This window comes from Panicum hallii, chromosome 1 (assembly GCF_002211085.1).
Source record: "Panicum hallii strain FIL2 chromosome 1, PHallii_v3.1, whole genome shotgun sequence".
NCBI lineage: Eukaryota > Viridiplantae > Streptophyta > Magnoliopsida > Poales > Poaceae > Panicum > Panicum hallii.
This window is the reverse complement of record NC_038042.1, coordinates 42946256-42970886: the sequence shown is the minus strand read 5'-3', so window position 1 is coordinate 42970886 and position 24631 is coordinate 42946256. Positions and strand designations below refer to the sequence as shown.

At 47.0% G+C, this 24631-nt stretch overlaps 1 protein-coding gene across 2 annotated transcripts; it reads right to left on the bottom strand.

Annotated features, from left to right (window-relative positions):
- LOC112878984 lies at positions 1-2757 on the bottom strand. 2 transcript variants are annotated; one of them, XM_025943280.1, is made up of 4 exons: positions 2380-2757; positions 1786-2106; positions 1151-1401; positions 1-782 (listed from the first exon to the last, which is right to left on the bottom strand). In XM_025943280.1, exons 1-4 carry the CDS (start codon positions 2468-2470, stop codon positions 201-203), a joined length of 1245 nt encoding a protein of 414 aa, XP_025799065.1. In that variant the 5' UTR covers positions 2471-2757; the 3' UTR covers positions 1-200. The 2 variants fall into 2 exon arrangements, with proteins under 2 accessions (XP_025799065.1, XP_025799066.1); XM_025943281.1 differs by having other exon boundaries at positions 2434-2757.
- Between the last annotated feature and the right edge of the window lie 21874 nt (positions 2758-24631).

Below are 24631 nucleotides of genomic sequence, written 5' to 3'. Positions count from 1 at the left end.
TCGAAAGCAACACATATCAGGAACATCATCATGCCTCCAAGGCAAACTTCATAGTTACAAATCCAAAACGATGCTAAAGCGTTTGTTTAACAGAAGAACCACAGAGATAAAGTGATAAGCATGCATAACTTAGACATACAAATAGAATGTATCATTGACTCGAGGCAAAAGTTTGGAAAAAATTATCGACCAGGTAACCTTCACAAATATTCGTAAGAAATTATCGACCAAGTAACTTTTACACGCATCTTGATGGAACCACAAGTAACTTCATTTTCATCTCCACCGTTGACTCTTGGAGTAAACTTAATGGTGCTCTTAAGACCAGTCCGGGTAGCAATTGTTACTACCAGCTTCTCCTTCAAACTGACTGATACAACACGTTGCAACAGTTCGATTGCTCCTTTAGAATCAGAGGCCATAACTTTAGTCACTTTGCTATCATGAAGCACAATGCTGTTCTTCATACTGGTGGTGCAAGCAGTGATTAATCCAGAAAATCTTCCCTGGAGGAGAACTTCAATAGCGATTGTTGCCTCGATTGCACGTTTCACAACTGCATACGTAATCACCACCTTAGTGAGTCTAGTGTCAAAGGAGCCCCTTCCAACCACTCTGTCCTCCAATACAGCTGGTCGGCCATCCAACGTTAGTAGTCCTTTACTAAGTTGTTTGTCCTTCTGGCGGCCTGGACCACCCTTGATCTTCAAATTAACCTCAAAATATATACCATCTATTAGTGCAATCCCTCGCTTTGGCCCAGTCAAGATCAACAAATTATCCTGTGAAACAGTTCACATAACAGGTTAGTGGTATCTTTATCTTGCAATGGAAGTACAAGAAATTTCAGCCACAGCTTATGGAGGCTGTTAGACGAACTGTTTGTTACATGCGTGTATTAGTACAAGTATATCACTATAGGTCTCAAAATGCTAGTATCACGAAGACTGTTTAGAATCCAGATGACGAATTGAAGCTGTGATATGCCTATGCTATATTGATATCATAGCGTAATGCATTGAGTGATTTCCTCGTACATGAAGATATACAATAAAAAGAAGTTAACAGCTGTAGTTAATATGCATAGAATGCACACTAGCAGCTACGACTTATTTCATATCAAGTTACACACTTGTACCTACATACATACCTTAGAGGTGATGTGTTGGCAATGATCCCTATCACACTTGAAGAGATAAACACACTTGAGGTCTAAGCTGTCTCTGGCAATGACAGTGCCATATACGTCAATCGGGAAGCCGACGTCTGAGGAGGCAATCTTTACAGTGATGACATTTGCTGAGGTACCAGGAATGAACTGTTTGGCAGTACCATCATCTGAGGAAGCTATCTTCACAGCGAGGGCATCTGCATTGGTGTATCTCATTGGACCAAGGGGTGCTGCAGTGGAAGAAAAGAAAAACATTAGAAATTAAATTCATGCATTTTACTTTTGATATAGAAAGTCAATACTCAAGTACTTATGCAGGCAGTGGTAGGTCATAGATACTTCGGAGACTGAATTACTGTAATGGGAATTACATAAACCTGATTCAAATCGTTAACTCCACGACAAGAAAAAAAAAGCAAGAGGTTAAGGTATGATAGAGTAATACCAGTTTCCAAATTTGCAGCATGCAGAGTAGAATAATTTGATCGAAAAGATATCAATCAAGGAAACACTAGTTTCTCATATATGGCAAACCATTAAGATGCGAAATATAGTCTGGATCGAATGAATAGATAGCTATGTTCTCTTAGTTGACAGCAGATGAATGGACTTACACTCCTCGTCGAGGTTGAATTTGCTGAGGTTGCAGAAGCTTATGCGGGTGAAGGTGGTGCACCCCAGCTTGGGCTCATATTCGAGGATCCTGTCCATGGCAGCATTGTGGACTTTCAAGTCATGCTCGCGCTGCTCCTTCCTGCGTGCTTCCTCCTGCTCTCTCCGCATCCGCCTCTCATGATCAGCCACCGCCTCTGGCTCATCGAAGAAGAAAGGTTCCAGGTCTGCACAGTCCTCATCATCGTTATCATATTTATCTACCATTGACATAGAGGGGACCAAGTCATCTCTATCAGTGCATCTCATCGGAGCAGGGGAGCCTGTGGTGCAGGAAAAAAATAAAGAATTAAACTTCCCCAAATGTGCTCTATCGAAACTGAATAGGTGCAAGCACACAGCAGCCAGAATCCATTAACTTTAGGCATCGACATCGAGCAGGCAACAATCGATCCGTAAATCAAATAGCTGCATCCATTAATCAAGAGTAGAATAATTTGATCGAGTTGTCAATATAGAGTTGTGTGACGCATTAATTAACCGATTTTTTTATGGACGGATGGGCGAAGGACAATACATATGAAACGATTACTCACACTCATTGTCGAGGTCGAGTTTGTCGAAGTCGAAGCAGAATTGGGTGAACTCACCCTTATGCTTGGGAACACGGTCGTTGATCCGATCCATGGCAGCCCGGGCAGGCCTGTCGACTTGCAGGCTACAATCGCCTGATTCTCGCGCGCCTCCTGCTCACTCCCAGGATCGGCCACCACCTCCCGGCGTGCGCAATCCTCCTCCTCTTGCTCTACCAAGGAGGAGCGCCAGCCGATTCCCAAGCCGAAGCCGATGCCGCCTGCCGCCGCCGCCGCCATGAACGCGCAACCGCCCAAGGGAAAGGGATCCAATGTGGTGTTAGCTAGGGCACTGGGCAGGCATCCCCTTTTTGCCCTTGTTTTTCAAGGGCCCGAGCCGGGCCGGCTCTGTCCGAGCCCGACCCCCGCGTAAATGACGTGCCCGACTCTGCTACGTTTTTTCTTTCCTTTTGAGATCAGTCCTTTTTTACATCCTGCCTGCGTTTAGAGATAGGTTGGATCCATCCTTTTTTTGCGTTAGGTTCAACCCGGATTTTACCCACATAACGTTGGTCGAGAGATCGGATCCAACTAAATTTTTTGTTTGGTTTATGGAACATGAATCTAGGTTGAGATGACCATTTTCACATCGTTAGCGAGTGTTATACGCGGGACCCGCATCCTTCTTCCTCTAGGACATGCATCTGCCCGCCAGCCTGCTCCCACCCCGTAGTGCTGCCCCTGTGTTGGAGTTTGCCGTCGCCCACCCCGAACCACCACGCTTCATCGCCCTGCGCATTGTGGCTTGGCGCCACTTGCCACCCGCCACCGGCCTGCGTGCCGCGGCCGGCCACGCCGTTGCCTGTGCCGCATGGCCGTCTCTGCGCCGGCCGCCAGCCCGCCTCCGCATCGCGCGGCTGCCTCTGCATGTTGGCCTCCGTGTCGCACCGGCCGCCCGGCCCCACCCTCCGGCCTTCGGCTGGCTGTTACGCATCGCGCGACGGCCGCCGGCCCATGCTCCCACCTCCGCTTCGCGCAGCTGCTCCGCGTCGTGACGGCTGCAAGCCGTCCACCCGCTCGCCTACAGGCCTCTGGCACCCGCCTCCATGCCGTAAGATGAGCTTGCCGCGCCGCCGCCGTCACCTTCCAAGCTGCAACCGAGCACGCCGAGAACGAACTGAGGAAACGGCAAAGGGACGGACAGAAAGTGGGTCGAAATGGTCAACCAACCCGCATTGACGGGTATATTCTCCTTTATGGATGAACCCAATTACTAGTCCTCAAACCAAATACTTTAAAAATTGGATCCAACCTAACCTGATCCACTTCAACCCTCAAACCAAATACATACTAAAGATACGTTTAGAGCACTCCGCTATGCTCCACCGTGAAACAGCTTCACTTAGGAGCTCAAAGAAAAACATAGAACTGTTAAAACTATTTGGCTGATAATATAGCTCCGACTTCTAAAGCTCCGAAACTTTGTTTGTGTTATGATGCCGGCTGGCCGGTGGAATGATGCATCAAGGTTAAGGGTGTGCTCGGATGTGGAGACGATATGATGGCCGACGGCTAGGAGGACACGCGGATGGATCCAGGCCACATTGGTCCTACCTATCAGTGAGCCAGAGAGCCGAGGCTGTACCTCTATGTCAGGGTTATTCCTCACCTCTCTCCATCTCTCTCGCACTCGCAGCAGGCGGTAGCCGGCCAAGTTGCAGGGCTTCGCTCCGGTGCTCCTTGCACCTTCTCGTGCTTTGTTCCTGGATGTGAATCATGCGCGGGCGTGAATTAATTTGCGGCCACCCCAAGCCGAACTAATACACCACGGTCTGTGACCTATCCTTCAATCGTTAATCATGACTATAAAATCGAGGATTCGCCACGGTCTGACTAAGCAAAGCCCCAGCATCTACGATTAGATCAATGTCATCGTGAGTTCAATTGGGCTGGAGTGGGTACGGTGTCAGAATTTATGGGCTTGGCCCATTTTATTCATTTACAATAAAAAATAAAAATCCACTAATAAATGCTAGGAAGTTATGTGTTTGATCCCGTATGTGTATTTGAAGAGGATTCCAACCGACTTAAATAATGGACCATGTGTATACTGCTTGTGAAGCCGATAAAGGGGATTGGCACGCCACCCTCCTCTCACTCGAGACACACCTAACTGCTTCTACCTCGCCTACTTCCTGATGGCCGTGTTGAAGAACGTGCAGCATGTCCCCACCAATAAATATATTTTGTTTAAGTTTGGGACTTTTATTGGAAAAGGTTATGATAGCGGAGGGTGTTCTGCTTTTCTTTGTCAAATGATTGTAATAAAGTTGTGAACAATATTGTTAACACTGATGAATCAAATGTTTGGCATTCCTGGCGTTTTCACATTAATTTTTGTTGTATGATGCGGTTAGCAAATTTGAGTTTAATTCCAAAATTTGCCTTTGTCAAAATTCTAAATGCCATGTATGTCTTGAAACAAAACAAACTCGCAAGCGTCGCAAGGCCGCGGAGGCGAGAAACTTGGCACCTTTAGAATTAATTCATTCAGACTTGTGCGAGATGAATGATGTGTTGACAAAAGTTGGTAAAAAATATTTCATGACTTTGATTGATGACTGCACTAAATTTTGTTACGTCTATTTGTTGAAGTCAAAAGATGAAGCTTTGCACTACTTTAAAATCTATAAAGCTAAAGTAGAAAATCAACTTGAGAAAAAGATCAAAAGAGTTAAGTCGGGTCATGGTGGCGAATACTTCTAAAATATTTTCACTTCATTCTGCGAGGAATATGGTATTATTCATGAGAGGACGCCTCCCTATTCACCTCAGTTAAATCGGGTTGCAGAAAGAAAGAACCGCACTCTAACTGATTTGGTTAACGCCATATTAGATACAGCAGGACTTTCCAAAGAATGGTGGCGTGAGGCTATATTGACTGCATGTCATGTTCTTAACCGTGTTCCTACAAAGAATAAAGTGATAACACCATTCGAAGACCGGGAGAAGAAAAATCCAACACTTTCATACTTATGTACATGCATGCTAATAACCAAGAAACGTAAGCTTGGACCTAAAACTATGGATTGTATCTTTCTAGGTTATGCTATTCACAGCGTTGGTTATAGGTTTTTAATAGAGAAATTTGGAATACCTGACATGCATGTTGGTACAATAATGGAGTCCAAAGATGCTACATTTTTTTGAGAACATTTTTCCCATGAGATGAAACAAGTTCATCTTGGCAAGAGTTTATCGAGGATGATATCTCTATTGAGACGATAGTACACAATTAACCGACACTTGTGCAAAATCCTAAGGAGGTTAACAATGAGGCTTCTAGAAAGAGCAAGAGACAAGGGACTGCAAAGTCTTTTGGTGATGACTTCATTGTATACCTTGTGGATGACACACCTAGAACCACTGAAGAGGCATATTCATCTCCTGATGCTGACTATTGGAAGGAAGCAGTGACGAGTGAGATGAATTCTATTATGTCTAATGGTACCTAGGAGTTTGTTCAACATCCTTAGGCTGGATGGTACTATTAAAAAGTACAAGGCTAGGCTTGTGGCCAAGGGTAATACCCAGAAAGAAGGAGAGGATTTCTTTGAGACTTATTCATGTGTTGCTCATTTGACCACAATTCAAGTGTTACTTTTCTTGGCAGCCTCTTATGGTCTTCTCATTCATCAGATGGATGTTAAGACAGCTTTTCTCAATGGAGAGTTGGAGGAGGAGATTTATATAGATCAGCCATATGAGTTTGTATCAAAAGGTCAAGAGGGAATGGTGTGTAAGTTACTGAAGTCTCTATATGGCCTCAATTAAGCACCTAATTAGTGGCATAAAAAGTTGGACAGAACTTTGACATCTGCAGGCTTTGTTGTGAACGAAGCCGACAATTGTGTGTACTATCGCTTTGGTGGGGTTGAAGGAGTGATTCTGTGCTTGTATGTGGATGACATACTGATTTTGGGACAAGCCTTAATGTGATTAAGGAAGTCAAAGACTTTTTGTCTCAAAGTTTTGAGATGAAAGATATGGAGAAGTTGATGTTATTCTTAATATTAAGATGGTAAGAGAAAGTAATGGTGGGGTGACTCTTTCACAATCTCACTATGTGGAGAAGGTTTTAAGTCACTTTGGTTATAGTGTCTGTAAATCTGTCTCAACACCTTAAGATGCCAGCTGGAGTCGCTTTGGTTTTAAGTCACTTTGGTTATAGTGTCTGTAATTCTGAGGAAGAACAAAAGGATAAGATATTCTCAGATCATTGGTTCGTTGATGTATCTAGCTAGTGCTACGAGGCTTGATATCTTGTTTGCTGTTAGCAAACTGAACCGGTTTGTTTCAAACCTAGGAGATGATCACAGGAATGCTCTTGAAAGAGTAATGAATTATCTAAGCGGCACAACGGACTATGGAATCCACTACATCCGGTACCCTAGAGTACTAGAAGGGTATAATGATTCGAACTGGATCATTGATGTTGATAAGATAAAAGCCACAAGTGCATATGTGTTCACACTTGGAGGTGGCGTTGTGACGGGGGTGAATATCATGGATGCCCCAAAGTATGGTCCTTATGGGACTAATCGCAAATTAGCCCTTCCAAACTATGCAGCTCGGCCTAACCAAGCTATCATGCGGCCACGGACGGCCCGCCGGATAAAGGAGCATCGATGACCCAATATCAGGCCCAGACACGGGGCACGGGCTGCCTCGCCCGAGCCCGAGGATGTGGACCAAGTCTTGCCCGACCTCTGTGGGGAGGGCTCTGCCTCGCCCGACCCCGAGGGTGATGGCTCGGCCTTGCCCGACTGCAAAGGGGGAGCTCTGCTTCGCCCGACCTCGAGGGCACGGGCTCGGCCGTACCCGCCCCAAGGGCGTAGGGCCCTCAGGTTCCCACGGGAGTGAAAGGTCGCATCAGAGGTCAAACCTCTGACGCGGGGATAGGCAAGGGCGCACCTCGACGTGACCCCCGAAGGTGATAGGCCATGACGGCGAGCCCCAGCTGCTTGCCTCACTAGGGCTTAAGCCGCAAAACGCACTGGGGGCTCACGCCACCCGTCTTGTCGGAGCGCACGTCATCCACTAGACATGCCGGGGGCCCGCGCCGCCCATCCTGTTGAAGCGTACATCACACGTCGCGCTAGCGGGTGGCGCATGGACACCCCATCATCATCTATGGGGCCAACGGGATCCACGCGCAGGGAAGGAGAGCAGGGGGATGCCGGCGACCCTCCTTTTCCTCTCGTTATCTCTCTCTCTTTCATGTATCCGACTCTTTCCCCTTGGCTTATAAAAGGGAAGGGCAGGCACAGGGGGGAATGCTAGACACTCACGCACTCACATGACACTTCGCCACCTCAGACTTAGGAGCTCGTTCCCTCTCTCGACCGTTTGTAACCCCTACAGCAAACAAATGCAAGAACACGAGCAGCTCGAATTGGATATAGGGATGTCCTGCCCGAACTAGTATAAACCATTGTGTCATCCTTGCACACCATCTAAGCCAGACGCACAAACACAAATACACTAGTCAACGATCCGAAACACCTATAGTTGGCTCACTAGGTAGGGGCCTTTTGCGCGTCTCGTCGATTCCACCAGGTTGCAGATGGCGAACCATGCTGGAGGATGGTCCCCAGGCACGCTCGTTCATTTCGGGAGCCTGGACTTCATCATCACCATGGAAGGGAGGGCTGGAGCAGATTCACGTTCCGGTCCGACCCACTTGCACCACCAACCTCGACCCCATCATCGAGACTTTCGAGGGGTTGTGGCTACACATCCTTGTAGAATCACGCCTTTGAGGGCAGCCGGCTCCTCGATTTCAATTATGAGAGGCTGGGGCGTTAGCTCCACGCTTTCCTAGGTCCCCGACCAATCCAATTGGACTTGCATCGGGTCCTCTTTTCGCTCGCCAACATCACAGCGCAGCTTTTCGAAGGAGAACCGCTCTCCCCGGAGATCCTAACAGGGAGCGCCCCGACAACATTCCCGTTTGGCTTGCGCAATGTGGCCCAGGATGCACAACGTATCGTAGCGTTGCACTTTGGTTTGTTCCCTGCGGACGGCGAATTCTCAAAGGCGATCTCTGACTCTGACTCCAACAGGGGGAGCCATCACTCCTCGCTGGAGTGCTTCATGGTGGATCCTTCTGAGGGGCACATCGAAAGCGTCCACAATGGAAACACCTCCCTGGACAGCTCCGATGCTGGAGCCCGGGAAAAAAACCAAGCCCCATCGCGCATGCGGCTGGAGCAGCTGGGGGAACAACAAAAAGAGCTCAAGGAGGCACGCCTCTAGCTGGAGTAGGAGCATGCCGAACTCAAGTGAGAGATTGGACACCGCCGGGTTGGCGGGCGCGCACGTGCCATCACCCGTGATGTAAACTGGAGGATCCTCGAGGATGACAAGGGCCCGTATTCTTTGCTCAGGTGAGCCAGAACGTCACTGCCGCAGCGGTTTGCTCAAGGGACTCTCAGAGCCTGCGACACCCGAAGGGCACTGCACCCACAACCAGCTGCGCACGCTCCTTGAGCGCACGCTGCAACAGCAGGTGGAAAGCTCATTGTCTTGGTGACGCAGGCTCAACGCAAGCCAGCACCCATCCACGGCGCAGGGTGTCAAGGACGTGTTCGTCCACCAAGCGCCGCACGGGGAGAGGGGCCCGTTAACGGCCCCGTTACGGGGCACCTTGGCGCCGACCACAATGCACGCCTCACCCTCAATGCCCAGAAGCATGGGCATGTAGATGAGCAAGCGGTGGCAAGTCAAGGGTATGACCCTCGCCGCGGCGGACACCACGACAGCACCGAGGATCGAAGCCCAAGCCCCAACCCGCCGGGACCCAGGGTTTTCAACTCGCGTATCGGCAGTGCGGTGTTCCCGCCATGATACCGTCCCCCGGCGAACATACGAGGTACGCTGGGGAGACAAATCCTGGCTTGTGGCTCGAGGATTATCGGCTCGCTTGCAGGGGCAGAGGAACAGACAGTGATAACTTCATCATTTGCAAACTGCCACTATTCTTGGCCGACTCGGCATGAATGTGACTCGAACACCTACCCGCCGACTGGATCCACGACTGGTCGGACCTAAAGGAAATCTTCGTGGGGAATTTCCAGGGCACCTACAAGCGCCTTGAAAACCCATTGGATCTCAAGAACTGCCGGCAGAAGCCGTGAGAGACTCTCTGGAGAACATCCGGTGCTTCTCTAGGGAGTGCAACTTCCCCGTCAAGCACCTGTACAAGGACTGCACCCTTATGAATAAGTACGTGTCGAGGGGCTCCAAGAAGGGAGATCAGAAGAAGAAACCTGAACCGGGGGAGGGCGACGCTGAGGGGAAGGATGATGGTTTCCCTGATACTGACAGCTGCCTCATGATATTTGGTGGGCCGACTGCCTACGAGTCTAGGCGCCACCAGAAGCTCACGCGCTAGGAGGTCTACGAGGCCGAACCAGCTACACCTTCAATCCTCTGGTGGTCTGAGTCCGCTATCACTTTCGACCGATCTAACCACCCGAGCAGCGTTCCCTAGCGAGGGAGGTGCCCGCTTACGGTCGATCTGATCATCGGCATAAGGCACCTCACCAAGGTCCTGATGGATGGGGCAACAGCCTCAACATCATGTACGCCAAGACTCTAGATGCCATGGCCATCGACTGGTCATGCATCCGGCCATCCGGAGCGCCGTTCCATGTTTTCGTGCCGAGGAAGCAGGCGATATCGAGCGGATCGACCTGTCCTTAACATCCAGGGATCCGACCAACAACAAGATGAAGACCCTCACCTTCGAGGTGGTCAGATTTCATGGATCTTACCATGCCATCTTGGGGCGGTCCTGCTACGCATGGCCATCCCCAACTACACATACCTGAAGCTCAAGATGCTGGGCCTGCATGGGGTCATCACTTTTGGTGCCTCCTTCTAGCGTGCCTACCAGTGCGAGGTGGAAAGCTGCGAGCTCGCCTCGGTGGTCATCGCCTCCGATGAACTCGCAGTCATTAGGAAGGAAACAACGGAGGAGGACCGAGACTCCAAGCGAACCACCGGATCCTTTGAGCCCACGGAGGGCGTCAAAGAGATCCTCATCGACCCTGACAACTCGGAGGACAAGAAGGTGCGGATCGGCACCGCGCTCACCTCCGAATAGGAAAGCGCGCTCGTCGACTTTCTCCGCACCAATAAAGATATCTTTGTGTGGAAGCCCTCGGATATGCTGGGCATACCGAGAGATGTCGCCGAGCATGCATTGAAAATCAGGCAGGCTCCAAGCTGGTCAAGCAACATCTACGCCACTTCGACGAGGAGAAGAGCAGGGCTATCGGTGAGAAGATTGCGAGGCTTTTGGCAGCCGGATTCATCTAGGAAGTGTATCACCCCGAGTGGTTAGCCAATCCCGTTCTTGTACGGAAAAAGAGTGGGAAATGGAGAATGTGCATGGACTACATGAGTCTCAACAAAGCGTGCCGAAAGGATCTGTTTCCTTTGCCTCGCATAGACTAAGTAGTCAACTCGACCTCGGGGTGCGAAACCCTCTACTTCCTTGATGCATACTCCGGGTACCATCAGATCGCGAAGAAGGAGTCCGACCAGCTCATGACTTCTTTCATCACTCCCCTCGGATCGTACTGCTATGTCACCATGCTATTCGGTCTAAAGAACGCGGGGGCTACGTACCAGCGTTGCATGTTTAGGTGTTTTGGGGACCTCATCGGGTGAACCATTGAGGCATATGTGGATGACATCATGGTCAAATCCAAACAGGCCAACTAGCTAGTGGCTGACCTAGACCAGACCTTCGCTAGACTCTGAGCGAATGGTGTCAGGCTCCACCCCGACAAATGCGTTTTCGGGTTCTGAGGGGTATGCTGCTCGGTTTCATCGTCCGCGAGCGCGGCATCGAAGTCAACCCAGAGAAGATTGCGGCCATCACTAGGATGAGCCTAATTCAGAACCTCAAGGGGGTTCAATGAGTCACAGGATGCCTTGCGACGCTCAGCCACTTTATCTCGCACCTCGGCGAACGAGGTTTCCCCCTTTACCAGCTTATAAGGAAGACCGACCATTTTGTGTGGACCTTCGAGGCTCAGGAGGCACTTGACAATCTTAAAGTGCTCCTGATGAAGGCGCCCGCCAACCGACGGAGAGCCACTCCTACTCTACATCGCAGCAACGACGCAGGTGGTCAGCTCCGCCCTAGTCGTGGAGTGGGAGGAGGAGGGGCATGCCCTCAAGGTGCAATGCCCCGTATACTTCGTAAGTGAAATCCTGGCCGATGCCAAGACTTGCTACCCCCATATCCAGAAGCTCTTGTACTCTGTCCTGATGGCCAAAAGGAAGCTGCACCTCTACTTTGAGTCACACTAGGTAACAGTGGTCACATCTTTTCCTCTTAGCATGGTTGTCCATAACCTAGATGCCACCAGGAGGATCACGAAATGGGCCCTCGAGCTGATGGGTTAGGGGATCTCATACGCCCCTTGGATAGCCATCGAATCCCATGTGCTCACCAATTTCTTCACAGAATGGACCGAGAGTTAGATGCCCCCTGATAGTAGGTTGAGTCCCGATCTTTCGAGAGGTACGGTAAACTTGATTGGTGGAGAACTCGACGTTGATGATCTAAGGCTCCGAACGAACAAAACCCCGCAATCACTACACCACTGCTCCTTGGTTATCACCCGTATCACACGAATGACCTCACCACGAAGACTTATCCCTGCAAGCGCAATTAAGAACACAAGCAAGAATATGAGATGCAATAAACAGACTTGATTACGAGGTGGAGTCTCACAAACCAATGAATGGAGACACTGTTTGATGACAGATTGATTCTAAGCAAAATCTCCCAAACCATAAAGTGGCAATGGCTACTGAATAAAAGGGAGTTAGGGGCATGCAAGTCCCCTAGACACAACCCTAACGGGCTTCAACATGATACACGGGCCAACGGCCCAACTGACGGTGACATAGCACCCTGACAGATTCTGGATGCCCAATTGTGTCGACGATTCTCATGGACTCAGAAGGAATTTTAAGGTGGGACCAGTGCCATTAGAAGCTCTATGAAATTCTGGTTCCAACTATATATAGAACGTCCAAATCCGACTCCATATGTGGCCAGGGCGTCAGTTTTGATGAAGTAAGATTCTGGAATCCGAGGTGGAGTCGAAGTCGAGTTGGGCATGGACTCCTCCTTGGTGTGAACGTCCTAGCTCCTCCTCCTCGACTCCTTGGTCTTCTCCAAGTCCTTGCTGGTCCTCTCCATTATTTCTAATCAATAACACATGCATGGAACCAAGCTTAAGTTCTAAAAATAATTGACAAGGTTAGAACGTACCTGGAGATCCAACTGTCGCGCACGTGCTCTATTGATCGGTCCTTGCATTGTATGCAAAGGAGAGTTGTCCTCATCATCATCCCCCTATTGAATTGGAGTCGTCCTCGACTCAAGCTCATCTTCCTCACCCAAGTATGGCTTCAAATCTGAAACGTTAAATGTGGGACTAACCCCAAACTCGGGAGGTAACTCAAGTTTACATGCATTGTCATTTATCTTCTCAAGAACCTTAAAAGATCCAGTGGCACGTGGCATGAGCTTGGACTTTCGCAAATCCAGAAATCTATCTTTTCTCAAATGAACCCACACCAAATCACCGGGTTCCAATTTTACCTCCTTACTTCCTTTACTAGCAGCAATTCGATACTTTTCATTCATTTTTTCAATTTGCAACTTAGTAGTTTCATGCAACTTAAGAATAAATTCAGAACATTGTGTAGCATCTAAGTTCACAATTTCAGAAGTTGGTAAAGGTAGCAAATCAATTGGAGCATGAGGATTGAAATCATATACTACCATAAACGGACTTAACTTGGTTGTGGAGTGAATAGATCTGTTATAGGCAAACTCAATATGTGGCAAACACTCCTCCCACAACCTCAAATTATCTTTCAAAACAGCCCGCAACAGTGGACAAAGTACGATTAACTACCTCCGTTTGCCCATCAGTTTGTGGATGACAAGTAGTAGAAAACAGCAACTTTGTTCCCAATTTATACCATAAGGTTCTCCAAAACTGGCTTAAAAACTTAGCATCCCTATCAGAATCAATAGTATATGGTACACCATGCAAGCGTACAACCTCATGAAAGAACAAATCAGCAACATATGAAGCATTGTCGGTCTTGTGACACGGTATAAAATGTGCCATTTTGGAGAAATGATCAACAACCACAAAGACACTATCCCTCCCCCTCTTTGTTCTAGGCAATCCTAAAACAAAGTCCATAGAAATATCTTCCCAAGGTGCACGAGGAACAGGAAGAGGCATATAAAGACCATGTGGATCAAGTCGAAACTTAGCTTTGTTGCATGTGGTGCAACGCGAGACATAGCGCTCCACATCACGCCGCATCCGTGGCCAAAGAAGTGAGCGGCCAGCATATCCTCCGTCTTTTTAACACCAAAATATCCTATCAAACCATCACCATGCACCTCCTGCAACAGCAAAAGACGAACGGAGCTAGCTGGAATACACAGCTTGTTAGCACGGTAGAGAAGGCCTTCACGCAGCAGAAATTTTTGCCACGTTCTTCCCTCTCTACAATTTTCAAAAGCATCTTTGAAGTCCAAATCAGTAGCATATAATCTCTTTATGGTCTCTAAACTAAATATTTTATGGGAAAGTTGGGACAACATGGTATAACGTCTAGATAAAGCATCGGCAATCACATTGTCTTTCCCTTTCTTATGCTTAATGATGTAAGGAAATGACTCTATGAACTCAATCCATTTAGCATGATGTTTGTTCAGATTAGCTTGCCCTTTAAGGTACTTCAAAGATTCATGATCCGAATGTATGATAAATTCTTTAGACCACAGATAATGTTGCCAAGTTTGTAAAACTCGCACTAAACCATAAAGTTCTTTGTCATATGTAGAATAATTCAGCGAACGACCATGCAATTTTTCACTAAAGAAAGCAACAGGTTTACCTCCTTGTATGAGCACTCCTCCAATGCCAATCCCGCTTGCATCACACTCAAGCTCGAAGGTCTTCCCAAAATCAGGAAGTTGCAGCAATGGTGCTTGTGTGAGCTTTGATTTGAGACATCAAAAGCTTGTTGTTGTGCTGGTCCCTATTGAAACGGCACTCCGTTCTTCGTCAACCCGTGGAGAGGTGCTGCAATGGTGCTGAAATCCCTCATGAAACGCCGGTAAAAACCTGCAAGACTAGGAAAACTTCGAACCTGCGTGACCGTAGTCAGAAGTGGCCAGCTAGTGATGGCAACAATCTTTGCTTCGTCCATCTCAATGCCCTGCGATGTAACAACATAACCAAGAAAAGACACGCGATCGGTGCAAGAGGTGCACTTCTCAAGGTTACCAAATAAACGTGCATCGCGCAAGACATTAAAAACAGCACGCAAATGTTCAAGATGTGCCTCATATAACTTGCTGTAAACAAGGATATCATCAAAATAAACTACCACAAATTTGCCAATGAAAGCACGTAAAACCTCGTTCATCAATCTCATTAAAGTGCTGGGCGCATTAGTTAGACCAAAAGTCATGACTAACCATTCATAAAGACCGAACTTAGTTTTAAAGGCAGTTTTCCATTCATCCTCTAAAGCCATACAAATCTGATGATATCCACTACATAAATCAATCTTGGAGAAAATAACAGAACCACTAAGCTCATCAAGCATGTCATCCAAATGAGGAATATGATAGTGATGTCGAATGGTAATGTTATTGATGGCTCGACAATCAACACACATGCACCAAGTGCCATCTTTCTTAGGAACCAAACGGATAGGGACAGAACAAGGACTAAGGCTCTCACGAATGTACCCGCGGTCCAGAAGGTCCTGGACTTGTCGCTGAATTTCCTTAGTCTCATCGGGGTTGGTCCTGTAGGCGGCACGGTTCGGCAAGCTCGCCTCTGGAATCAAATGAATCTTGTGCTCAATGCCTCGCACAGGTGGTAATCCGAGGGGTAGGTCCGACGGAAAGACATCCATATACTCCTGCAAAAGGTTAGCAACAGCAGGTGGCAAAGCAATGGACGCAACCTCAATGGAATATAAAGCATGTTTGCACACTAAAGCATAGCAAGGTCCAGTAGAGGCATAGCTCATCAAGATCAGATTTAGTTGCAAACAAAACAGGATTGTTTAACTTAATAGGCTGCTGATTTTCAGAATTGAAAACACCCTTTTGTTTAGCATTATTCTTTTTCTCAGTCTCAAATTGCACAATTTCAGTGGGAGTCATTGGCAGCAACACAATTTTCTTGCCCCTATGCATGAGAGTATACTTATTAGATCTACCATAGTGAATAGCATCAGTATCAAACTCCCAAGGACGTCCCAACAAAAGAGAGCAAGCATCCATAGGCACCACATCAAAATCAGCAAAGTCATGGTAAGATCCAATTGAAAAATGTATCCTTGCTATTTTTGTTACCTTTACCTTACCGTTGTTATTAAACCATTGAATGTGATAAGGATGTGGATGCTCCCGCATGGTCAAGCCAAGCTTCTTGACCACCTCAACATTCACCAAATTGTTGCTGCTACCTCCGTCAATAATTGTATACACACGGCAGTCCTTGACGACAAGAAACATGTTGAAAAGGTTGTGACGTTAGCGTTTGTCATCCTCTCCCACCGTGGTGCTCAAAGCTCGGTGCACAATTAAGGTCCTGTAGTTGTTGGTCACCAATGTACCAAGAACCTCCTCAGCACCGTCATCGGAACCTGAAATGTTAGCTGCAATAATATTTTCATCTTCAATATCAGAAGCACTAGCATACCCACTGTCAGCAGTAGCAAGGATGGTCCATTTGCTAGGGCAATCGTGCTGCATATGGCCAAATCCCTGGCAGCGGTGGCACTTGATGTCGGATGTGCGACCAGTGGAAGTGTTAGCCTTTGCTGCAACACCAGGAGGCATCTGGGACTTGCTGCTGTCGTGTCCCTTTGATGCCGAAGGTGCGATGCTGCGTACAACACCGGTGGAGGAAGGTGCGGCCGTACGTACGCTCGAGGAGGGTGCCACTTTGGCTGGCGCCGGAAGCTGCTGTGGCATGAAGGTGTTGTTCCGCCGCTGCTATTGGTGACCCTGCAGTTCTTTTTCTACCAACATAGCAAGTTGAAACAAACATTGTATAGAATGATATTCCTTATAATCAACTATATTCTGGATCTCACGCCGCAAGCCCCCATAAAACCTAACAATCTGGTCTTCCTGATCCTCAACTACCCCACAACGAAGCATACCCTTCTGCAACTCTTGGTAGTACTCTTGGACAAACATGTCACCCTGATCAAAGCGTTGTAATTTCTTACAAAGATCACGTCTATATGATGGAGGAACAAACCTAGCGCGCATCTCTTCTTTTAATGCAGTCCATGTCTGTGGGGCATTACGTGCATTGACAAGTTCATTCCACCAAATGATAGCAAAATCTTTAAACTCACTAGTGGCTTGTCTAACTCTATGATGCTCAAGAACAAGATGGGAGCTAAATTTCTGTTCTACCATCATCTCCCAATCCAAGTAAGTCTCAGCATCATAAGATCCATAAAATGGTGGAATAGAAAATTTAATCTTAGCATAAGGATCATTATCTTGCTCAGGAGCATGAGGACGACGTCTACCATTACCTCCCATACCTTGACGATGACGTAGGAGGCGACGGCACTTCTGTGCATCAACCTCGTCATCTTCAAACTCGTCCTCTGTGTCGTTGTGGGAAAGGCCGCCGGCAGCAGGGACGATGGGGGGTGGAGCATGGTGGGGAAAACGAGCCTCCACCGCATCTAGCTGTGCGGCAAGACCATCAACACTTGTATGAATCCTCTGAAAGGTGGTTGTTGTAGTGGTCTGGTACTTGTTCAAAGCATCAGTCATCGCCCACATCATGTCTTTTAGTTCCATGTGGGACACGCACTCAGTATCGTCCGGAAGTGTAGAAGGAGAGGTCTCGTCCATCGGCGCCTTTCCTATCATGGTTAGAACAAAATAGAAATGAAGGCAAAAGGTTGTGAACCCTACGACTACACTCTCTGAAGTGGAAGTGGAAAACAAGCAGTAAGATGCGTCTTACCCCGCTCTTACCAGTGTCTTACCAGCACTGTAGGTGGCAAACGGTGACCGGTATGACAACACGAAGAGAGTGGGTGTGATTGCAAAGGGTACCTGTTCTGCTCGGGAGAAGGTGGAGCTTGGGAAGGCTCAAATGCAGTATATGTATGTGGTACACAAGTTAGTAACAGATAGCAATGCTGAATAAGTATCCAAAGAACTTGACCTAGTTGCTGGCCTAAAAATATATTAGAACAGTGGTAGCAGCAAGCAAGGAACAAGGGTCAAAGATGATGAACAACAAAGGTAGTATCAGTAGGTATCCAGCAGCTCACATAGAAAACAACAATTTACCCCCTGTTTTGACTTTTAGTACTAGTAGGAATCAAATTTTTATTTTTTTGCTTTTGTTTTTTTGATATTTTTTCAACCCGGGGCACAAGAGAATGAACAGCACCAAATATCAGCTCAGATCGATGGAAGATGTGATCGGTACAAATTCAGGAGTGTTTTGGAAAACTGGTGTTGGAACTTCGGAGCCCGAATCAAGTGCCTTCCTAATTTTTGTTTATTTTTTTGAGAATGCCGAACCTGGCATTGCCGGGGAATAGTATGTACAACTTTTCGAGAGCTTTCTGGGAAAAAAATTCTCCTCAATTGGAGTTCCGAGCGAAAAGTTATGCCCGGTTTAAGGAGGACCCTCCGAATTAGGTTTTGTGGCGGTGGAAACCGAATCGGATGCGGATCGGTGGATGGAAATTTTTTTTGTAGATTGTTTTTTTTTAGATGGTAGCGGATGGAAGAAACAAAACTGAACTAAAACAAATCTAAACTAGCAACCAAACTCAACCTAGGACACGAACTCGGAACTACAGACTTTGAAACTAAATTGTGCAAAAGGCCGAGCGAGGGTTGTAGGTCGGAACGAGTAAATTTTTTTTGACTTTTTTGTGGACTATAGGATGAAGACAAAACAAATCTAAAGGCACACGAGTATACCTCATGAGCAACCTGATAACTGATACCACTTGATAGTAGGTTCAGTCCTGATCTTCCGAGAGGTACGGTAAACTTGATTGGTGGAGAACTCGACGTTACAGATCCAAGGCTCCGAACGAACAGAACCCCGCAATCACTATACCACTGCTCTGTTGGTTATCACCTGTGTCACATGAATGAACTCACCATGGAGGCTTATCCCTACAAGCGCAACAAGAACACAAGCAAGAACAGGAGATGCAATCAAACAGACTTGATTATGAGGTGGAGTCTCACAAACCGATGAACGGCGACACTATTTGATAATAGATTGATTCTTAGCAAAACCCCCAAACCCTAAAATAGCGATGGCTACTGAATGAAAGGGAGTTAGGGGCGTGCAAGTCCCCTGGATGCAACCCTAACGGGCTTCAACACGATACACGGGCCAATGGCCCAACAAACGGTGACACAGCACCCTGACAGATTCTGGATGCCGAATTGTATCGATGATTCCCGTCGATTCAGAAGGAATTTTGATGTGGTACTGGTTCCATTGGAAGCTCTATGAAATTGTGGTTCCAACCATATATAGAATGGCCAAATCTGACTCTGTATGTGGCCAGGGAGTCAGTTTTGGTGAAGTAAGGTTTTGGAATCCGAGGTGGAGTCGAAGTCGAGTTGGGCATGGACTCCTTGGTGTGAACGTCCTAGCTCCTCTGCCTTGACTCCTTGGCCTTCTCCAAGCCCTTGCCGGTCCTCTCCATTGTTCCTAATCAATAACACATGCATAGAACCAAGCATAAGTTCTAAAAAATAATTGACAAGGTTAGAACGTACCTGGAGATCCAACTGTCGTGCACGTGCTCTAGTGATCGGTCCTTGCATTGTATGCAAAGGAGAGATGTCCTCATCACCCTCGGCAGCTATGGACGAGGAGTACTGGACAATGTACTTTGATGGGTCATTGATGAAGAAAGGACACGCTTGGGGCTTATCTTCGTCTCTCCTCTTAGCGTGCGCATGAGGTACGTGGTTCGTATTCATTTTCCTGCTTCAAATAACGTGGTTGAGTATGAAGTGCTCTTCAACGACATTGCCATCGAGCTAGTCATCCAATAACTTGAGGTCCGGGGTGACCCGCGGCTTGTCATTGACCAGGTCATGAAAGAGTCAAGCTTCCACAGCCCTAAGATGGCTGCGTATTGCCAAGAGGTCTGTCAGCTGGAGGATAAGTTCGATGGTCTCGAGCTTAACCACATTCCGAGACGGCTCAACGAAGCGGTAGACACGTTGGCAAAAATGGCATCGAGTCGCCAGCCCGTCCCGTCTAGCATCTTTGCCAGCGATCAGTATAAGCCCTTGATTCGCTACAAGGAGCCGGAGCGGGCTCGGGATGAGCCGCCTGCCTTGGGCACGGGGCCTCAACAGCTGCCAGCTTCTTCCGACCTTGAGGTCATGGAGCTTAGCAAGGAACCAGCAACGGAGCCTGTGCCTTCGACCGACTGGAGGGTGCCCTATCTCGACTACATCCTCTGTAAGGTGCTCCCGGCCGACAAGACGAAGGCCCGAGGGCTCGCACACTACGCTAAGTCCTTCGTCATCATTGAGGGAGAGCTCTACAAATGGAGTCACACCAAGATCCTGCAGCGTTGTATCCTGATCGAATAAGGGAAGCAACTGCTGAAGGATATCCATGGTGGGGTCTTCCGGCATCACGCTTTGCCCAGGACCTTGGTTGGGACTATGTTCCGACAAGGCTTCTACTAGCCAACTGCGGTGGCGGACACTGAGCGGATCATGCGCACCTACGAAGGGTGTCAATACTACTCTCGGCAAACCCACCTGCCCGCACAAGCACTCCAGATGATTCCGATCACGTGGCTATTTGCGGTCTAGGGACTTGATCTGGTTAGGCCCCTCAGTAAAGCACCCGGGGACTACACGCATCTGCTTGTCGCCGTTGACAAGTTCACGAGTGGATTGAGGCTCGACCGATCGCGACCCGATCGCGACCATCAAATCCAAGCAAGCCGTGGAATTTTTCCTCGACATCATCCACCGCTTTGGACCCAATTAGGGGAGGAACCTTCTTCTGTCATGACCTCTCGACCAACCAATCCTTTGACGGAGCCTATCCCTATGGGTGATCTAATCGAGCAAGTGACGGTCATTTCTCCTCTTGACCCTCCTGAATCCGTTCTTGAGAAAGATGTTGAACACTTCAAAGAGAACAACTCAGGAGAAGCTCTTCATCCTTAACAAATGACCATCATCACCCTCGATCAAGCTCAAGACTCCTCCCACTAGCCCACAAGATCACTACAAACTCCTCCCACTAGCCCACAAGATCACTATAGGAAAATAGTGTAATTTTGTGGCTAGTAACTGATGAAAATAGGCCTAAAGCCATCAGAAATAGCTATTTTCGTGGGTCGGCCGATGAAATTAGGCCGATGGAATCGGCTGCCGACGAAAATAGGTGCTTTTTCGTCAGCTGCCGATGAAAATAATACTATTTTCATCGGCCAACACGGCCGACGAAAATATGTTCATGTTTTCGTCGGCCTAAGTGGCCGACGAAAACAATGGCAATATTTTCATCGGCTTTAACGGCCGACGAAAATACGTCATGTATTTTCGTCGGCTAGCTTGGCCGATGAAAATAATTGTCGTATTTTCGTCGGCTCAGACGAAAATATTTTCGTTGGCCGACGAAAATATTGTATTGTGTCCAGTATTTTCGTCGGCCATGGCCGACGAAAATACTGGGATCCTGCTAAAAAAACAGCTACATATAATAGCAGTTATGAAACGCAATCATCCATAAGCAGTTACTTAACATATCCATAAGTAGAATTAGGAAATACATTATCACACAATCATCAAATACATCCAATAAGTACAATCATAAAATTCATAGTCTAAATGACATATATATGTCAACGAAACGTGATTACACATAATATTATGTCCGCTGCCGCAGTCATCTCCAGAAATGTTACGCGCTGTTGATGGTGGCATGGACGGGCTGGCAGAAACTCCTCAAGGATGAGTACTCGTCGAACCCTAATTATAGAAAAAGTTAAATCTATTTAGTATGTATATATAAGAAAATTTGAGCATTGCTAGTTGTACGATATAATTACCACTTGTGGAGACGGTAGACGCACATATGGTACAAAAGTCAGCGGTGGAGGAGGAGGTGAAGGAAGAGGTGGCAAATTAAATTGTGAGCCAAGAGTAGCCGCTAGCATTTTCTAAAAACCGATAGTAGATCAAGTATCTTATAGCAATGAAAAGTGCACAAGGACTTAAAAAAATATGAAACTTGCATAGTACCTGAATCTATCGTTGCTGAGCGAAAAAACCTTGTATGTACTCATGTTGTTGCCTTGCCCACTCCTCTTGCCTCTGCATCGCCTCTCTATGCTGCCTTATCTCCTCCTGCAGTCGACTTTCCCTTTCACTTTCCCGTTGGTAGCCACGAGAATTCTGAGTGGACTGGGAACACCTTGCCTCACTCAAAGCACCACTTGTATCAATAACGCCATTCAACATGCTGAACCTGCCATGTTTCTTCCCTCCCCCGCTTGAGTATAAGGCACCGATATCCACATCACTCTCCTCCAATCGTACTCCTTCCCATGACGTGCCACCATTTCATCACCATATCTCCCCTACCATTCAGGCAACCAATAATAAGATTATATTCGAATCATCGCTTAATTGAAATCAAATTTTTTTACTAACCAGAGTCTGTGTGGCATTCTCACTGCAAAGCAACTCTGGCTGTGTAGGATCTGCGCCGTGGTGGCCTCGAATGTATGTCTCAATATAGCTTGGGGCCACCCCACTTTGTGCCTCCTGGCAAAGAAGAAATTGTGATATTGCAAGTAAATACATAATAATCAAATTGAAATAATAAACACCTACCATTCGACGAGCCAAACGAAGGTGCCCATCAGCCCCATTGTGTAACCCGTGGTCCTGCTTGACGATTAGCTCTCTTCATTCTGGATTTTTCCACAAATCTAGGTGAAGCCCAATAAGCACAAAGTGCTCGCCAAGCAACCGGACACTTTCTCAACCAAGGCAAACCGCTAATATCAACTTGAAGGTACTCATCCTCTCGGAGATATATCTCAGAAGCACCTAGTTTCTTGTTCATGTCTTGCAGCTTTATTTTCTTATAGTATAAACAAACGCACTGTATACGAGCATTGGACATCATGTCCCTTACCACCTTCGTCTCTGCCTTGTCGAACACAGAACGAGCCCTATCTTGTAGGCACTGCTTCTCCTCGTCCGGCAAATGATACCTCTCCTAAAAAGGAAAATAAATTTGTTAGACAACTTATAAAAGAATCAAATAGATAGTAGTTATACAAGTTAGACAAGTTATGATAAAAAAGTACCCAGAACTCATTCCAAACTCTTGCTGCAGTCGTGACGCGCTGATCATCCGATTGCAGCTTATAGTGCTCCCACTTCAATGCAGGCTGAAGCACACCTCCAATTGTGACCATTCCTGGGTAATGAAACCGACAAAGTGTTCCCAATGTTGCATTCACAGGTCTTAACCTATTTCTTCCCTCCCAACAAATATCGTCCCACTGCCTGCAATTAGAACATGATATCCATCACGTTTCTTACTTGAACTATATAATATATTAAATAAAACAATCACAACAATAAAATATATTACTTACCAATCCCCATGTGGTCTAATCTGTCGACAATTTGCCGGATTGGTTGCTGCAGGAGTCATCACATTGTTGCCTCTAAATCTAAATGTATTGTATTAGTTACCTAGCTCATATAAAATTTTTCATGAAATGATTATAAGTACCTGAACATAGGTTGTGCAGTAGTATCCTCCTCTTCCTCCTCCTCTGCATCTCTATCTCTATCCTCGCACTCTTCTCTGTCCTCGCACCCATCTCCCTCTCCACTACCTCCATCTCCATCGCCATCTACATTCACGACATATTCTTTCTCATCCGTACCCCTGCCTTCCTCTTCTTGCTGTTTAAAGATAAGTATATATTTATTGTTATTAAAGAAATTAAATTACACATGCAAACTACATATGACTTACTTGCACAGCCTCGTCTAGACATCGCTGAAGTGCACTTCTTCGGCTTAGGTGAGAACTGCTGCCTCTAAAGAGAGAAGGCCTATCCGAAGATGCGGAGCCATCATTCTTCTTTGCCTGACTCCTTGAAGATGAGGATACTGTGCCAGAACCAACCTGAATTACACTGGTTCAAGTACGCGAGTCCACTCTTGAGGGCTCCATCGTACTTCAAACGGTATAATCTCTTGGCCTGTCGGCTAACATCCCGATAAACCACCGAATGCAGGATCAAACAAGGTACCTCGCACGAAAGCGAGTCCAAAGATACAATTGCCATCACATTTTACACCACAGGCAGGTATATTACACGGGTATTTAAAAGTAACATCAGTTCCCAACTGATGGAAATTATTACAAAACAGTTTTAAGTCTCAAGTCCTGGCAGCGGAGTTTAAAACATGGTCACTGTACACGTCGCTGGTACGGATATCGTGCTAGCCCTGGTATGATATCACTCGGAGGAATCTGTGTTGGCCGGGGACGGGTCCCACTCCATGGACCAACCATCAGGCAGAGGGTAGGGCCACGGCATAGGCAGAGCAGAGTCGTCAGGGGGATTACCTGAACAAAAGTTATAAGGCAAGACTGAGTATTCTAAGACTCAGCAATGCTTACCTGTTCATGGTATACTTAGCCATGTAACTAGACTTATAAAGGCTTTAATGGTTGTGGGTAAAATTTTCAGTTGAAAAGCAATAAAGGGTAGATTCCTTAATTTCAAATTTTAGCTTTCAAGTTCTATGTGAGGAATCATTCTAGATAAGCACCTATAACTATGCAAGCATGGTAGAATCTTTAGCCAAACATCATCTTTGATAACCATAAAGTTGCTCTTGTTACTCTATGTGGCAAAGGGATCAAGCAGTCTCAATTTCCGCAAGAAACGGACGATTCCTGAATCGAATTTCAGCCTTGCAAGGGTAAACCTAACTCACACGCTTGGAACGTCCAGAGATTGTTCCGAAGCAACCGTTTGCCTTTCATTCCGACTCGTGGATCAGATCCACCACAAGGGACTGCAGGACCATACGCACATCCAATGT

Coding starts and splice junctions, on each gene's coding strand:
- LOC112878984 (XM_025943280.1), bottom strand. CDS start 2,470: ATGGATCGGATCAACGACCGTGTTCCCAAGCATAAGGGTGAGTTCACC. Junction 2,107..2,379: donor ACTCGACCTCGACAATGAGT/GTGAGTAATCGT, acceptor CCTGCACCACAG/GCTCCCCTGCTCCGATGAGA. Junction 783..1,150: donor GCCAACACATCACCTCTAAG/GTATGTATGTAG, acceptor ACTGTTTCACAG/GATAATTTGTTGATCTTGAC.